Source organism: Peromyscus californicus, unplaced genomic scaffold (genome assembly GCF_007827085.1).
Source record: "Peromyscus californicus insignis strain IS unplaced genomic scaffold, ASM782708v3 Scaffold_13__1_contigs__length_99412109, whole genome shotgun sequence".
Classification (NCBI taxonomy): Eukaryota; Metazoa; Chordata; class Mammalia; order Rodentia; family Cricetidae; genus Peromyscus; species Peromyscus californicus.
The window spans coordinates 60,285,511-60,301,701 of NW_026294424.1; the positions used below are offsets into that span (position 1 = coordinate 60,285,511).

The window sequence follows — 16,191 nt, forward strand, 5'->3', positions numbered from 1 at the left end:
TAACTACGACCTTGAACTTCTGCCCCTCCTGCCCTCCTTCCCAAGTCCATCACTGTGCCCAGTTGTGTAGTGCTCAGGACCCAACCCACAGCTTCCTGTGTGTCAGGGACGCATGTGACCCCGAGTCACATCACCAGTCCTGTGCGAGACAGTTGTCATTTGTGATTGCTTCATTCCCGTTTCCATAATGTGTTAATCCTTAGCGAGGCTTTCGGCTCGTTACGAGGTTATTCTTGGCACAGTTATTTAGAGACTTTGGAAGGATAATAAATTATGAGCTAACATGAAATACTGAGCTTTCAATTTAAGATCTGGGGGAAGACAGCTTTAACGTTTTTTCTTGTTTGAGATTTTTTACTTAAGTGACTGGTAAAACAGAAACTAGAGGTGAAGAACACTCTCTTCCTCTCTTGGATCAATAGTCATCTGAACTGTTGACTGTCTCTTTTCTCCACTGCAGACTCAGTCCCCCTGTTATTCCACTGTGCTCCCTAAAAGAAATACAATTGTCTATGGACAAGTTTTTCAGAGTGGAACCATCCGATGTTACCAATGGTTGCTTCCTTTCTATTTTAACAAGAGAGGTAAGAAGGAAGAAAAATCCGAATCCATGACATACCTTGCAATTGAAAACCACACACTCTCATCATTGGAACCCACTTCATGACCATGTTGCCATGGTTGCTAAGATCATCACTGTGCAGCATTCAGTCTCTGCTCTCCATGCTTCTCCTCAGCATTCCTCTTTGACTCATCCACTCCTACCTCTCCAGCAGTTTGCCAACTGTCTAGTGTATCTTCCTTAACATATAAGAAATAAGCAATGTAATTTGTATGAGGTTTGTAAATGGGGAAGTTGAACTGAGAAAAAAAGTTATTTGCTGGGGCTTATGAGTTATGTTAGGGACTAAGGCCTAAAAACCATTTCCTTTAGTATGTTTTAATTTTCACAAAATCACAGACAAATATTTAAGATTTGCACACTGATGGTGGCCTCTCACATTAAGAGCTACGGCTTTCATTGCAGCGAGATCCCTCCGAGACAGTGTCTGTGAAGGATGTTCTGGCCCGAGCTGCAGCCAAAGGTCTACTGGATGGGGTTGACGTTGGGAAGTCATTGAAACGGGAGAAGAGGAGGAAGAAATCCAAAACATCACTGCCCAAAGCTTCTGCTAATGATAACAATGGCGTCCAAATGAAAATCACCGAGTTCCTGAATCGAGAAGGTAAACTGAGTACTTTTCGAGGCGAGGTATTAACAGTAAAAACACCTCTCCCACCAAAAACTGTGTCTCAAGTGGGCACTTCCTCCCAGGTTAGAAAACCCGGCAGGCCTGCCACCAACAATACTTTAGTGACCACACTGATGAAGACCACTTGTCCTCCCAGGCCAGAAGAACGGCCAACGAACTTGAGACGAACTCGGCCAGAAGGCAGAGTGATTCCTCTGAAATCCGTGGAGATTGCATTGCCTCCAGTGATGTTCCCAATCTCGAGTCCCCAGGGGGTCAGAGCTCAGATCCCAGCAAACAATTTTTACTATCGCTTGGTTGGATCAAAGACTGCTATGCCTGGCTATGTTCCACCATCACCACCCAGAAGAGGGGAGAAGTCTAAGGAAAGCACACCTTCCTCCTTTCTCAAACACCCTAAACCATGGCTTTGACCGTGCGGCCCTTCTACTTCCAGGGTGGCTGGGAGTTCTTTACATTTAGACACTGTTACACAAGATACTGGGGCCTTGGGTAACTTAGTATCTTATAGTGCAATTTTACCGCCAGAGAATGAAGCCAGATAAGAACTACTAATGGAGGGGATTGAGTGAGCGAACGGAGGTCTCATCAGCTCAGTGCTAATCTGTTTTAGGATGCCCAGTTTCAGGCTGGATCAGCTGGTAGAACTTGGCTCACTCCAGGGAGTCTGAAGTGCAGACCAAGCAGCTGTCTTACTTGAAGGGAGCTGAGGATACCTCCTGGCAGGCTGCTCTGCAGATTTCCTTGAGGGGCTTGGGAGATACAAAGAATGCTGTCCCCTCCTGCCCGTTCCAGCTCCAGCCAGGAACCTGAACCCACTCCTTAGCCAGGCAGTTACTGTGTGTAGTTGAAGCTTCTTGAATCCCAATTGAGGCCAGCTTTTTCCTTTAGCATCCCACTGTTCCTGAAGCAGTGCATGCCAGGAGGTTCTGTAATGGACTGAGCTTTTGGAGGAGGAGGACAGGAAATGTCTAGTGCCGGGTGTGCAGGCCAGCCGTCCATACAAAAAGAGGTTTCTGGAGAATTTCCAGAATCCCTCCTTCTGTTTATGCCAAACATTGTTGGAAAAAGGACAGCGAGCAAATTTCTACCTAATTATTCTTGTTCTGAGAAAGAGGCCTAACTGTTGAACACAAGCAATGTATCATTGAAAAAACTCCCAAGATTTCTGATTCTATGCAATGATCAAGTGACAGAGCCGAATGTACAGGTCATTTCGATGGCACACGGTGACCAAACCTTGGTAACTCATTTCTGATGCACAATTAAAATATATTGTAGCACTATGTTAATACATTAAATGTCAATTACTTTTACCTATATTAACAATTGCCTACCAATATTGACATGATTATCGTTTCTGGGTCTGATTTTTTTCATCATGGCAACAGAAATTGTTTGACACTAAATAAAGTTATGACTAAAAGTCTTATTTTTAAAGAGTTCCAACATATTCGGAGTTTGAACACAAAGCTTTCTCTTCAGAATTCAGCTGAGGAGAAGCATGGGTGAGTGCTAAATGCTCGGTTTAGGTGGTAGCACTTTTGTAGACTGGGGTCTGTTTTTAGCTCTGCTGGCCTTTCCTGGCTCACCTCAAGTGGGAAGGACAAAGGATTGGTGGGTTTAGTTCTCACAGGATAGTTTTCTTTCAGCCAAAGATTGAACTTTTCATTAAAATTTGTGAGTGAAGAAAATGAGCTTATACTTCAAGAGGTTTATATTTCTATTCCAAAGAAATCATCTTAGTTATGACTCTTAAAATACACAGAACGTAGGAAACAGGTTCCTTCCCAGTTTCGGTCTGGCCTGAGCTACACAGTAAGATCCTGTCTGGGCTGGGATGTGGCTCAGTGGTAGAGCCCTTGTTTAGCATGTACCGGGTGTCATTTTCCATCCCCAGAGTTACAAAACACAACCCCACACTGCTTCCATTGCTTAGATGTTTTACCGACATATAAAATACATCTCTCTTTACATTATGTGTTTTGAGGTGCAGCGGAACCATTCAGAGGAGCTGCTATTTCATCCCCGTAATGGGAGCTCAGGCTGAAAACCATTCCACCCGGTTTGAGATTTTGATTTCCAAGTGTATTTTCTGGGTTAACTCTTGGCCTTACAGAGGCTCAAGATATTTTCTTGTCTCTAGCAGCGCGTGATTCATGTCACCACTTGTGGCCACTTTAGTGTCTCTAACATGCATCTTGGCACAAAATTAGTTTTCTCTTTGCACATTCATGGAGGTTCTGAATGGAATCATCATCTATTAAGCTTGTATGCTCTTCTTTGGCAATCTTCTAGGGAAGACAGGATCAATTATTTACTGGTAAAGTAAGGAAATTCTTTGGCAATCTTCTAGGGAAGACAGGATCAATTATTTACTGGTAAAGTAAGGAAATTCTTTGGCAATCTTCTAGGGAAGACAGGATCAATTATTTACTGGTAAAGTAAGAAGGAAACCGGGATAAAAGCAACATGAGAGAACTCTAGTGAAGATCCCTGACCACACTGTCTTTCAATTTGCATTTTGCTTTCTTGAGCTTCTTAAAGTGTTGCAAAATAAAAAATAGTCAAACGACTTGTTTTTAAATACTGACATAACAACTCATGTTTTTTTCATTTTATTTACTTACTTTGTGGTACCGGGGACTGATCTCACCCAGAGCCTTGCCCAAACAAATTCAGACTTTTTACCTGAAACTCTTACCAGTGGAAAACCCTTGGAAGCAGGCTGAAACACTGTTCACTGAGAGTTCCTGTCTTTAGTAGCATAAGAAGGTGGAGTGTGGTAGCACACATCTCGAATCCCGGTACTCAGGAGGCTGAGGCAGGAGGATCACCGTGAGTTCAAGGCCAGTCTGGGTTACATAGTGAGATCGATCTCAAAGACAAAACAACGACACAACAAATGAACAAAACCTTTAATTATTTGTCTTCTCTGCATCAGGGAGTTAAAACAGATCCAACTAACTCTCCAGTTAGCGCCTTTCGTCTTGGACTTAACACACTTCCCACCTCCACTCCACATTCTTCTAGGAATGAAAGGCAGACTTTTTGAGTGTGCTGAAATTCCTTAACCCTAAGAGATTGCTTACAAAAAATTCCAACTGATGACTAGCTGGGTTTCTGTGTTCAGAAGGCCAGCTCTCTTCACTAACCAAAAAGTGAGGGCGGAGCCATTACTCACAGTTAAAGAAGCTAGTTCATTCTCGCCAAGCGGGGAAATGCAAACACTAATGAAAGCAGAATCTTACATGACTAAAATGAGTTTGAAAAAGTTTAATTTGAAGTAAGAATAATACAAAAATAAAAGAACAACTGCAGAGACACTAAGTTTGTGTCTGTTTCTTATATCTGTGGCCGTTTGTCAGGGAAGTGAGTCAAACATTGTACGCAGCTACATTTATTCTCGCAACATCTTACATTTCAATGTGTAGGCGTGGTCAACAGCAAAAGGCATCAAAGAGAAAACAAGATGTCCTTCCAGGAGGAAGTGGCCCACGTGGCTGCCTGGCAACGCGCTCACAGATGCAAGCAAAGATCTTTGCCTTGAAGTGCAAGCCTTCCCCACCCTGTGGTTCCAGGGATTAAACTCAGAGCCCTGCAAGGCACATCTTATGCAAGCTCTGCCACCGAGCCACACCCCCAGTATGCTGAAACAAGTCCAATTGCTTTCTTACTGGCTGTAAACACATCGGATGTTAGGTTAAACCCAGCCAACTAGAGAGCTTTTGGTTTGATTAATTGTGCCAATGTCAGGGAGGCATTTTTCCACGTGGTTTTTGAAATCTTGTGTTGCAGTGCTCATAGAGTGAGTGTGTGCTATACACGAAGGGAAGCTTTGGGGCTACGCGTGGCCCTGTTTTGAGTGGTTTGTTATGTGTCCTCCTTAAATACCTACTGTGGATTTAAAAAAAAAAAGCAGCAGCGCCAACAGTTGTATCACCAAGAATTTGTTTTAATGGAAATGGGTCTAATGTCCCTTCATGCAATAAGACAGACAGACAGACAAACCAAACAATGGTTCTAATTAGCTGTGGGTGAGCTTGAATCCAGGTGGAAACAAAGGGCACGTGGAGATACGCGTATCTCTCTGATGAAATCACACGCTTTATGAAGGATATAAAAATGAAGCACCACACAGTGCCTTAGTCTACAAAGGAAAGTCCTTAGCCACAGGCATGTTGGCTACCACGTTGATGCTGCCAAGGAACACAGGTAAGGTGGTAAGAGCACATCTACCTAGTTGCTTTTAAAAAATAAAAGGAACTTTAAGCATTTTGCCCTTGCTTCCACATAGTCCAATAGAAATGTGACTACAAATCATTACAAAACCACCATCGAGGTGATGTAGTTCACTGAGATTACTTAGTTCCGGGTACACTGACATTATACCCAGGAAAGAGAACACATTAACACAACAATGCAGTATATTTCAGTAAAAATAGAATAAATAAAATAAAAATATTTTAAGCTGTATTTAACAAGTTAATTAAAAAAATGATAAGACACCCAAGGCATATAGTGACCGCGGCTGCCTGTTTACCGAATCACAGATATAAAGAATGCATAGATAACCGAAGTGTCACTAAGATCTCAGGGAAAACATTGGCATCCTTTCACAGACAAATGCAAACATACTTTCATACATACTTTTTGGCCATGGCAGAAAGTTGTCTGAACATACTGTTTAACATAATTCATTTTACAAAATCAACCTGCAGTTAGTATGCAAAGCTATTCTCAAAACTAAAGAGCTGCAGTAAGAGTGTTTCATGGGTAAAGGCTATCATTCATCTTACTGCATCCTAAAATTGCATATATAAATCAGTTTGCTACTTAAAGCTAGCTCAGTACTCTTGATCCTGAAAAGCAAACAAATGCACGTCTTAAAAAACGGACAGGGTTTGGGTAGCGTCTTCCTACAGAAACATGGATTACTTTAGAGTTTCGAAGTGGAGTGCATTAAAACATTTCACCATGGAGCTCAAAATGAGAGACCATGAGAACGGGATTCTGAACAGTTTTTCTCTGGGCACAATAAGGTTTTCTGAACGCAGACATGTCTCAGGGGGCACCAGTCACTTCAGCTAGTGTGCGAGTTGGCACCAAGTGTTAATGCATTTTCTCAAGTAACATCACTATTATGGTAATGTGTGGGTGCTAGCAAACAGTCCAGGTCCTCTGCATCTGACTCTACGGGTTTTCTGAGGGACCCACAGGTGGAGGATACTCACTCACTGCATCACACTCGGTGGTGGCTAAGTGCCACACCTGGGAAGGTTCTACCCCAAGTAATGTAATTTCTAGAAAATCTCAGCATGGAACAGGGGGCTGAGGACAGACATTTGTCCTCTACAACATATTTGAGGAACACAGTCCTGGACTGAGAAAGGACAATGGTCTTAACAACAAATGCCACTGTGTAGATAAACTGGACATTTTCCTTAACACACATGGGAATTCTGAAATTGCCTGACAGTATTTTCAATATCTGTTGTTCTTTGTCTGGACCCAGAGTCATTTGTGAAGGGTCTTCCTGACTGTGTGGAGGAGGCATTTGTGAAGGGGCTTCCTGACTGTGTGGAGGAGGCATACTGTGGCAAAGCTGGGAGCTGTGGGTCCTAATTTTGGCTCTCAGGAACTTTGGTGAGACCCTCGGTCACTTAGCCTCTTAATACAGAACACTCTGCATTTTGATTTCTTCAATGAGTTCAGTACCTCTTCTACCTCGTAAGGCTCAAATGTGAAAAAACCGTTGAAAGCATTCCAACTGCTGCAAAGCAGGGTATAAACGTAAAGCATTACTTTTATAATGATATTAATTTTGACACTAAAAGTCAACAAGAATAATATTAAGATTGATCTCCTTTGCAACTTCTTTTTAAAATAATGTCAACAAGAGTCTAAATTGGTATATCTTTATAGTTAGGCTTCTTAGCTACATAAAAAGAGGCAAGAAAATGATATCTGGGGGACACTATCAAACAATCCATTATTTCTGTGTATATTTTGCTCAGAGAAGAAAAAAAACCTTTTGAAAGCAAAATGGAAAACTAGAAATTTTAAAACATACTTAGTCAAGTCTTACCAAATTTCTAACATTGAATACATAAATTCAAGAAAAGTACAACTTAAATTGTTGCCATGGACAAGATGATGGGTAGACAGCTTTCTGGACAAAAAGCACAGAGAAAGGTGGTAGCAGATTGGGAATTCTTGGAGGACATTTACCTCCAGAATGTGAACAAGAGTCAGACAGTGGTGATCTAAAATCATAGTGTGTGTGTGACAGAGATATAAATGACATTTCCTCAACTCTAAAGTGCATATTAGCTGGTTAACTAAGGATGGAAAGTGTAGGAACATTTCATTTTCAGGTGTGGGTAGAGAATGGCCATAGTATACTTGAATTCTCTAGCTGCACTGTACAATGTAAGGCAGAAGTTTGAAATATGTCCCATCCCAAATGCATGATGACTGTTAATCTCTTTTTTTTTAAATAACCAGTTTGAAAACCATCTGAAAAGAAAGGCTATTTTTTTTGCTTGATTTTAATTCCTCAAATTTAGTTTTCTATCAATTTTAAAGTTTTCCTTTGCCCAGCACCCCAAACAGCTGTAGACATGAAACAGTGTCCATGCATGAGAGAGCTCACTGAGGAAAATGGCTGGTTGATGTCTGTATTGATGCCAACAGCCAATTTTGTCAACCGACAGGTTCACTTTTATGAAAAACTAAAACCCAAATGCGTCACCTTATTTTTGAAAGCAATTCAATGGTATCTGTTACTCAGGGTCTGACTGTTTGAAAAGCCAAAAACAGGGCACAGTGCCGAGGGACCCCAAGGTTGCTTGTGGCAGTTCCAATCCAGAGGACTGAGAAATGAACTTGGGCATCGTTCACTCCAAGCACGCAGCGTTAGTTCTCTCGGAAGGGTGTGGCCACATTCTTCTGAGTGTGTGTGAAGTCCTGGTCACAATATTTACAATAAGGAAAAGACCTTCCACTCCTCCTGATGTAACTTAACAGAGAAACAAAACAAAACAAAAACTCATGCTTCTTTTCATATCACATGATGGCGGCAGGACGAGATCACATGCTTGTCGAACACTGTTTGGTTAAGGATAAATTCTCTGGAGACAAAGCATCAGCAACTGAATGGAAGGCCAGCCGTCAGCTTCTTTAGTGGAGATATTTGACTCTTTTTTTTCCAGGTAAAAGTGACAGAATCCTTCGGGCCCCGAGCTGCTAGGGTGTTTCTGTGACAGGACGTTTCTGTTTCAAAGTGTCAATGAGAGACAAGACCCCTCGTTTTACATTAGTTGTGACTCTTCTAGTCATGGAGTCCGAGGGCGGGGGTGGGGGTCGAACTTTCTGGGAAGGCGGCCTGGCTACCAAGCACTTCTGGTATCGCAACTGGAATAGAATAAGCAAGCAGCATTTTAGGTAATATCATTTCCTCTCGGTCATTGTGCTTGTGATTCACTACTAATACGCGGACTCTCAAAGGTTAATGGCCCGGCTTCTATAAATATAAATTTAGGAGCCACCACCACCACCACCACCACCACCAATAATACTATCAGCAGCAGCAGCAGCAGCAGCAATACTATTACCATCACTACTGCTACTACTTTTCGTCACCATGACAACCACCGCCACTACCCGCCCCCATACTCCCACCGTTACTATACTATCGTGTGGTAGGGAAGATGGATTCGGGTCCTTGTGTATGCAAGGCAAGCGCTCTGTCACTGAGCACATCTGCAGTCCAGATTCATTTCACTCTTGATGTGGGATGTTCTCAACTCCCACAGCTGTGGCTTTTCCCCACCCTTTCCTTTCCAGCCACTGCTCACAGCCAACAGCTAAGCAAACGGAAAGGATCAGCACACAGACAGCGTTAACCAAGTTTTCCATCAGACACGGACATCCAGGTAAGTGCTCGTGACGCGGCATGATAGGAAAGGCGCAGCCCGCACCCAGGCTCTATCGCTGTGAGCTCTAGGAACCCGGTTATTAGATTTCTTCAACCCTCGGTGTCTTTGACTATAAAATGGTTGAGAATAATAAGGCGAACTGTAGAAAGCCTCAAATAGGCCCGGCAACACATATTTGTTCCTGTCTCTGTTTCCTACTTTAACAGAAAATGTTGTACTGAGATTTCAGTATCTCTTTTATGGTCAAGTATAAACCCCAAGAGATTAAAAAAAAACAAACAAAAACAACCTGCCCTTAGCATTGGCAACATGGGCATAGGTATCCTTCAGAAATCTAACAACACAAGCCTGCCTTTTGATGCCAGAAACCAGAGTAAGAAAGAACGAACTCTCCAATGTTGTCAACTGACTTCTACATGTGGCCCCTGGGCACTAGCGCCCCTCTTTCTCAGGCACACCATATACACACATACACTCATAATAACCTTTTTTTTTGAGACAAGGTTTCTCTGTGGAACAACCGTGGCTATCCTGGGCTTTGTAGACCAGGCTGGCCTCGAACTCACAGAGATCTGCCTGCTTCTGCCTCCCAAGTGCTGGGATTAAAAGCGTGCACCACCACCACCTGGCAATAAAAACTTTTTAAAGGGAGAAATACATCAACACGGCCCACTTGCTTTTGTCCTCGTAGGAAGCTAAGTAGTTCTTCAATGTTAGCTGGGAAGATGAGGCTTATCATTCTGAAAATGAGGCTTTATCATTCCAAAAGTCAAGTTAAATGTCCACAGACTCCTCAGCATAGTTACAGCTGATTCTCCCTCAAACACACGGAAACACCCACCAAAAGATGGGACAGGGGGTGTTTAGAATGTTCTCTCATATCCTACAGGCCAGAAAACTGGTCCCTTCAACTCAATACATACAAAAGGATGGCTTACCAATGTCTGCTCTGTGGAGAACATCTTGCTAGGTCTGTGTCACCAATTACACACCCCTAAAGCATCAATTTATCAGGAGGCAAATGTGGCAGCATTCAACTCTGGACTTGAAATCTCAAATAGTAGCTTGTATGTATATCGTGAATCAAAACTGTGCATAACTAATGAAATTCATAAATGAAGAATCCCCTCGGACCTATTTTAAATTTCACTAACGTGTCTTCACTTAGGCCTATACAGCACAGCTGCAAAACGGGCCTTAAAAAGGAATTCAAAAGAGTGTGTCACTGCCATATCTCCGATGGAGAATGGCCTGAATTGAAGGAAGCAGGGTACCACTGCATTGGGGAGAGCCGGCTTCAGAGTGTGGTGGGGAGCTTGGATTGTACCCACATGCCTCTACCACACTGCCTGAGCTAATCCAGCTGGTTGCATCAATAAAAATTTTATTAAAAAAAAAAAGTGTTTTCAAGTGGAAAAAATGAGTCTGGGAATCTGGAAAAACAAAACTGTAGCCACTGATAAAACTAATTAGCTAACTGTCATTAGCATTTAAAATGTATAATTAAGAACGAAAGCCATTCATTTTAGACCCAAACCATCTGTTAGGCTCCATTTCCATTTTGCAAAATATCTAGTTTTTTTGCTTGACTGAAATCACACTTGTTTATCTCCCACAGCCCCTTCCTCCCTCTAGAGGCTCTACACCTGGTTCCCAGGGTCACCTCATCCTGCACTCCCCTGCTCCTCTCCTTGACATCCAGGCTTGTGAGCCTGGATGCGCAGCACTTGACAAAACGCCCATCCCACTGAGGACCAGTGAGTGGGAACCAGATGGAGTGTGGATCCCAGGTCTCCCTCTTCCTCCCTCCCCTCCCCAATCAACAGTGTCTGAAAGATTAAAAAAAAGTGTGTGTGTGTGTGCGCGTGTGTGCGCGTGTATCATGTGCTACAGGACACATGTGGAAGCCAGAGGACAACCTGTAGGAGTTGGTCTTTTCTCATATGGGCTCCAGGGCTCAAAATCCAGGTTTGGTGGCAAGTGTCTTTATCTCCTGGCCATTTCATTGGCCTCAACAGGGATCCATAACCAATTTGTTCTTTTCCTATTCCGTTGTCTAAATAGTTATCAATGTCCTTCACCCTGGGAAGGCAACTATACCTAAGGCAGAAATTTAGGAAAAGCCTCCGGCATGAACAAAATGTACAAAAGCACACCAGATGTCATTTTTCTGTGTCCAGATTCAGAACTCATTTTGGGGACCACACAACAACGGGCTTTGGTGTGATTTATGATTCCTGGGACTGTGCCGAGAAAAATGAGGCCCTGCAGCCTTGCAAGACATGGCCTGTATGAGAAGAAAAAGATGCCAAGAAAACAGCAAAAGGAGCTGGCGATGAGTGTGGACGGGGCTGGCGAAGGCGAGGGGGGGGGTGGGGAAGGGTCTGCGGGGACGGATCTGCAGGGTGCTGCAAACCTTTACAGAGAGGACTGGAAACTGCAAAAATGTAAACAAACCAACCCACAAATGTGCCGTAGGCAATAGGTAATTTCCAACGCTACTATACTTTCACGAAACCCTTGTCTTCTGTGTGGGCCGTCATTCACACAAATGCCATTACGAGGCACGCGAGAGATGTGGATTCTTTAGCACAAGAAAGCGTGCAGATTGCCTCCATCACAGACTAACAAAGCTCACAGACCAGCCACTGTTGTCCCTTAGACAGACTTTCTTAGCCCCCACCTTCAGAGCCCTTCTCTGCCCAATTCCTTCTCAATCTCATGCAGTCTCGTTCCATCAGAGCTCTCTCCACACACCGTGGGACTTTGTATTTTGTGCCTCTCCCATGATACCTGAGCTCCCTGACTCACGGGTCATACCTGGGGCTCTCTGGGGTCTGTGCAGCCCATGGACACAGCAGAGGGGAGTCCTCCATGCCCTCTTAAGGAAGTGCTCCATCTCATCACTCAGAGATCACCACCTCAGTAGCCCCCTTCTGACTGCCTCCTGCTGAGGACCCCCCTTGTCTTTCTTGTCTACACTAGCTGATGAGCCCCCGGGGGTCAATCGCTACACCTCAAGCTGTACTTTAAAGCCGTCCTCACGAGGAAAGACCTCCAGAAAGATGGACTGTCTTCCTTTTGAATGGCATAATATTTTAAAACCCAAGTATGAGCTGGAAGTGGTGGCACACGCTTATAGTCCCACTGCTTGGAAGGCTGAGGCATCGGATTGCTGAGAGTTTGAAGCCAGTCCAGGCTACACAAGGAGTTCCAGGCCAGCCTTGGCTACTGTGAGACCTTATCCCAAAACACCAAAACCAACCCCCAAAAGCTCCAGAAGCTAGAGATGACCAATTCCTACTTGGTAATTGCTGGAGAGAGTCAGACTTCTCCAGTCTTCCCTGACAGGGGTCCTGTTTCTTCCAGCAGTTCCAGGGACTCAAACTCCTATCACTAGACTGTGCCCTGGACCTCAGGCTCTGACCAGAAGCTTTTTCAGTGTGTGCACATAAGCTCAATGAAGAGATGTTTTTGTCTCAAATTAGACACGATGTGAAGTGCCCTGGCCTTGTGACCCAGAAGCATGGGGCTGACCCTAGTTTGTTATTTACTGATCTCTCTCTCCCTCCCTCCCCTCCCCACCTCTCTCTCTTTCTCTCTCTCTTAATTTTTTGAGATAGAGTTTCTCTTTGTAACAGTCCTGGCTGTCCGGGAACTCACTCTGTAGACCAGGCTGGCCTTGAACTCACAGAGATCTGCCTGCCTCTGCCTCCCGAGTGCTGGGATTAAAGGTGTGTGCCTCTGGTCTCTTATAAATAAAACAAAATCAGCTACTGGTTGGGGTTGTTGTGAGGATTAAGAGATAAATAATAAATAAAATAGATAATAACAATGTGTTGAAAACAACCATGGGCAAAAGAATCACTTGTTAGCTTTTTTTAAATACCAAGTCGAAGGCAGATTTTGATAACTCACACACAACTAGCATTTCTTGATCACATACTGAAATTGTTAATTTGGAGTCCAGAATAGATGATCCTTAAGTCTTACCGATTCTCTACAGAGCCCTGCCTCCTGAGATGTGCTCTGCCGGTCATAATGGATTCGGCCCACCCAAATGAGAGTACTATACAGTACAGGGCTTTAGGAGTCAGATTTTACCTGTTTAAATAAGGATTTACACTCTAATCTACAGCATCTAGAACAGGCAGGATAGGGAGAGTTGAGTACCAGGGCTCACTCACCATGCAGGCAGCCTGGACGGCTTCTGACACATTGGCAGCATTCGGCTCACACCAAAACACGTGGCACTCAAAGCGTTGGTTCCCAGTGTCCATGATGAAGGCGAATGTATGCACATCCTTCCCGACGCCCATGAAGGACAGAAACCGCACTCGGCACTCCACCAAGACTTCCTCTTCGTTCTGCAAGAGACACATTCAACGCCTGTGCTCTCCGGGACGCCAGACAGCCATCAGCAAAGACTTCACACCTTAAATACCTCAGGGAGTCCAGCTTCCAGAGCCAAGTAGGATTCGAATCTTACTAAAAAGTCAAAACTTGGTCAAGTGGCCAGAGAGGCCATCACCGCCGTGGGGGCCTCCTGGTATCCGATCTCACAGTGAATGACATTATGTTGAGAATGGCATGTGTGTCCCATTCTCTAGCCACCACAGCCCACATCCGCTCTTCACTGGGAGGAACAACGTCATACACACTTCTCTAGACTGCCCAGCACAGGACACCCAGTGGCTCAAGACCCCTTTGTCTGTGTGTGAACCTCGAGGGTCCAGGAGAAAAAGATTCCTAAGTCTCTCTCCATCGGTTTTCACTCAAGCACCAAATCACGAAACAGCGTGGAAGACAAATGCTGCTTCACCAACACATTCGTTGATCAAATCACCCCCCTCGTACTTCTCCACGCACAAGGCAGTGGGGGATTCATTTCGCAGCAGCAACCACAGGCAATTTGTGAGTTAGTAAACACAGCTAGAATGCCAGCTTTCCAATCGGAACATCCTGGCTTGTTAAATATGCATTCAGGAATGAGGCACATCTCACAGGCAGACTACCCTGGGCACAGAGGTCAGGAAGTCTGGGGAAGAAACGCTGGAGTTGGGATTTGGGAGAGAGGTTATGGAATGGGGGTGGGGAGTGGGGTGGGGTGTGGGGGATGGGGGGGATGACACTGACGGGCTGACAGACTGCGTGGAGGGAGCTGCACCAGCCAGAATACTGCAGTGGGCGAGGGCAGCATGCTTTAGGGGTGACTGAAATCCAGCATGAGCAGAGAGGCAGGCAGGCTGGGGAGGATTCTTCCCACTGATGGGGGTGACCTGCAGGTGGCAGAAGCTGGGACATGCTGCTTCCCACATCTTTGCAAAGTGAGCTGGACTTGACAGCCTGGCTTTAGAGCCCAGTCCTGGGCTTCTGGAAGTTCTATATCATTGGGCTTCCCTAACATAAGCAACGCTTGCACCCATCAGACAGCATGGCCCAGTCTACCTCAGAGCCCTAGTAACAAAACCAAAATCCACAGTAAGCTATGGCTAGTGCCACCACATGATCACCTCGAACAATTTTAATCCCTCGAGCAAGTGAGGAAGGCAGAATCAGGGCACCAGGATAGAAGTTTCCAGATCCTGAGGAAGGCACAATTAAACTCAGACAAAGCCCCCCAATCGTCTATAGATGGAGGCCATTTTAATCACAAGTCAGTACAGCTTCCAAGAGGTCAAGCCTTAACTCCATGTCCAGATCTTAGGAAAGACCACTGTATTCAAAAGCTCCCTGTTAGCCCAGGCAAGCCAACTCCAACTCCTCACCTTCTCACTGATGACGGTCACAGTGGCATCCGCCACGTTCATGTTCACCGAAGGCCAATCCTCCTTGCTGGATGAGGTCATAAGACTTTCTATGGCACTGTTCAGGGTGTCCATGCCTACGGATAGAAAAGACAATTAAAAATGCCCTCTCTAATGCAGGCCCAGGCACTCAGGAACAGCCATACCCAGGTTGACCATTGCAGGTTCCCGGAGTCAGGGCATCTTATCATTTTATCCTCAAGTTTGCTGAGAAGAAAAAAGCCAGTTTTTCCAAGAGAGAGTCATGAACACCTCCAGGGATCCGGTGTATGTGCGTGTGTGCATACCTGCGTGCATGCATGGTTGTGTTTGTGTTTGTGCATGTGTGTGTGTGTTTGTGCATGTGTGTGTGTGTGTGTGTGTGTGTGTGTGTGTGTGTGTCCTGTCTATGAGACTATGACACTCCAACCTCAAATCTGCTCCAAAGATCCCCCCACTTCAAGGGCGTTGCCTTTGAGAGCCCGGGGAAGGAGACCCCACAGAAACCAGTATCTACCAGAGTGCCAAACCCTCCTCCATCACACGTGACATTTAGTCAGCCAGAGTTGATTCTTAGGGGTCACTCTCTATGTTCCTTACAGCCTAGCCTCAAATCAACTCCTTACTTGCTGTCTAGTTCTAGGGACTTGCCTATTATTAGCATTCATGTTAAGAATCCCACATGGAGGAGATTTTTTTGGGGGGAGGGGTGACTTCTTTCATTTGTCTCAATGTTTCAAGGGTCACACATGCTGTGGCATGTTTCAGCACTTTTCTTTCTTGCTGGATAAAATTCCATTATCTGAAAGTATTTTATTTATCCATTTAGTCAGGCATTGGGAGTCTTTACTTTTTAAAACTGTCATGAACAAATGCTACTATGAAGTTGTGTAGTTTTGGGGGGACAGTGCCTCTGCTTCTCTCGGGTGTGTGAACAGGGACAGAGCTTCTGGGCCAAACAACCGTTCCGATCTTTAACCCTCTGAGGAACTGCCCAACTGCTACCCAGAGAGCATTTGACTTTTATCCCCAGCAGAGCACAGGGCTCTGATTTCTCCACAGCCTCTTCCAGTCAGGAAGTTGCTACAGCTCCCAGCCTCTCTGTAAGCTTGGGAAAGCAAAGCCCCTCAGTTCCTGACACAGGGGGAGGACCCAAACACTGGAGATACCACTTGTGGGTCATAGTGTAAAGATATGGGGGCTCCATCAGTC

The 16,191-nt window shown here is 44.7% G+C and overlaps 2 protein-coding genes across 14 annotated transcripts in view; one reads left to right on the top strand and one right to left on the bottom strand.

Annotated features, from left to right (window-relative positions):
• The window catches only part of Nsun7 (NOP2/Sun RNA methyltransferase family member 7), a 43,519-nt gene extending 40,834 nt beyond the window's left edge, over positions 1 to 2,685 (top strand). For all 6 annotated transcript variants that reach the window (XM_052735036.1, XM_052735035.1, XM_052735037.1 and 3 more), the window contains 2 exons: positions 461 to 584; positions 1,028 to 2,685. In XM_052735036.1, the coding sequence (XP_052590996.1) occupies positions 461 to 584; positions 1,028 to 1,666 (763 nt within the window). In that variant the 3' untranslated portion in view covers positions 1,667 to 2,685. The remainder of the gene's footprint in view (positions 1 to 460; positions 585 to 1,027) is intronic.
• Positions 2,686 to 4,514: 1,829 nt separating this feature from the next.
• Apbb2 (amyloid beta precursor protein binding family B member 2) overlaps positions 4,515 to 16,191 on the bottom strand; it is a 210,769-nt gene continuing 199,092 nt past the window's right edge. For all 8 annotated transcript variants that reach the window (XM_052735031.1, XM_052735030.1, XM_052735027.1 and 5 more), the window contains 3 exons: positions 14,962 to 15,077; positions 13,381 to 13,560; positions 4,515 to 8,669 (listed from right to left, as the gene is read on the bottom strand). In XM_052735031.1, coding sequence (XP_052590991.1) covers positions 8,502 to 8,669; positions 13,381 to 13,560; positions 14,962 to 15,077 — 464 coding nt within the window. In that variant the 3' untranslated portion in view covers positions 4,515 to 8,501. The remainder of the gene's footprint in view (positions 8,670 to 13,380; positions 13,561 to 14,961; positions 15,078 to 16,191) is intronic.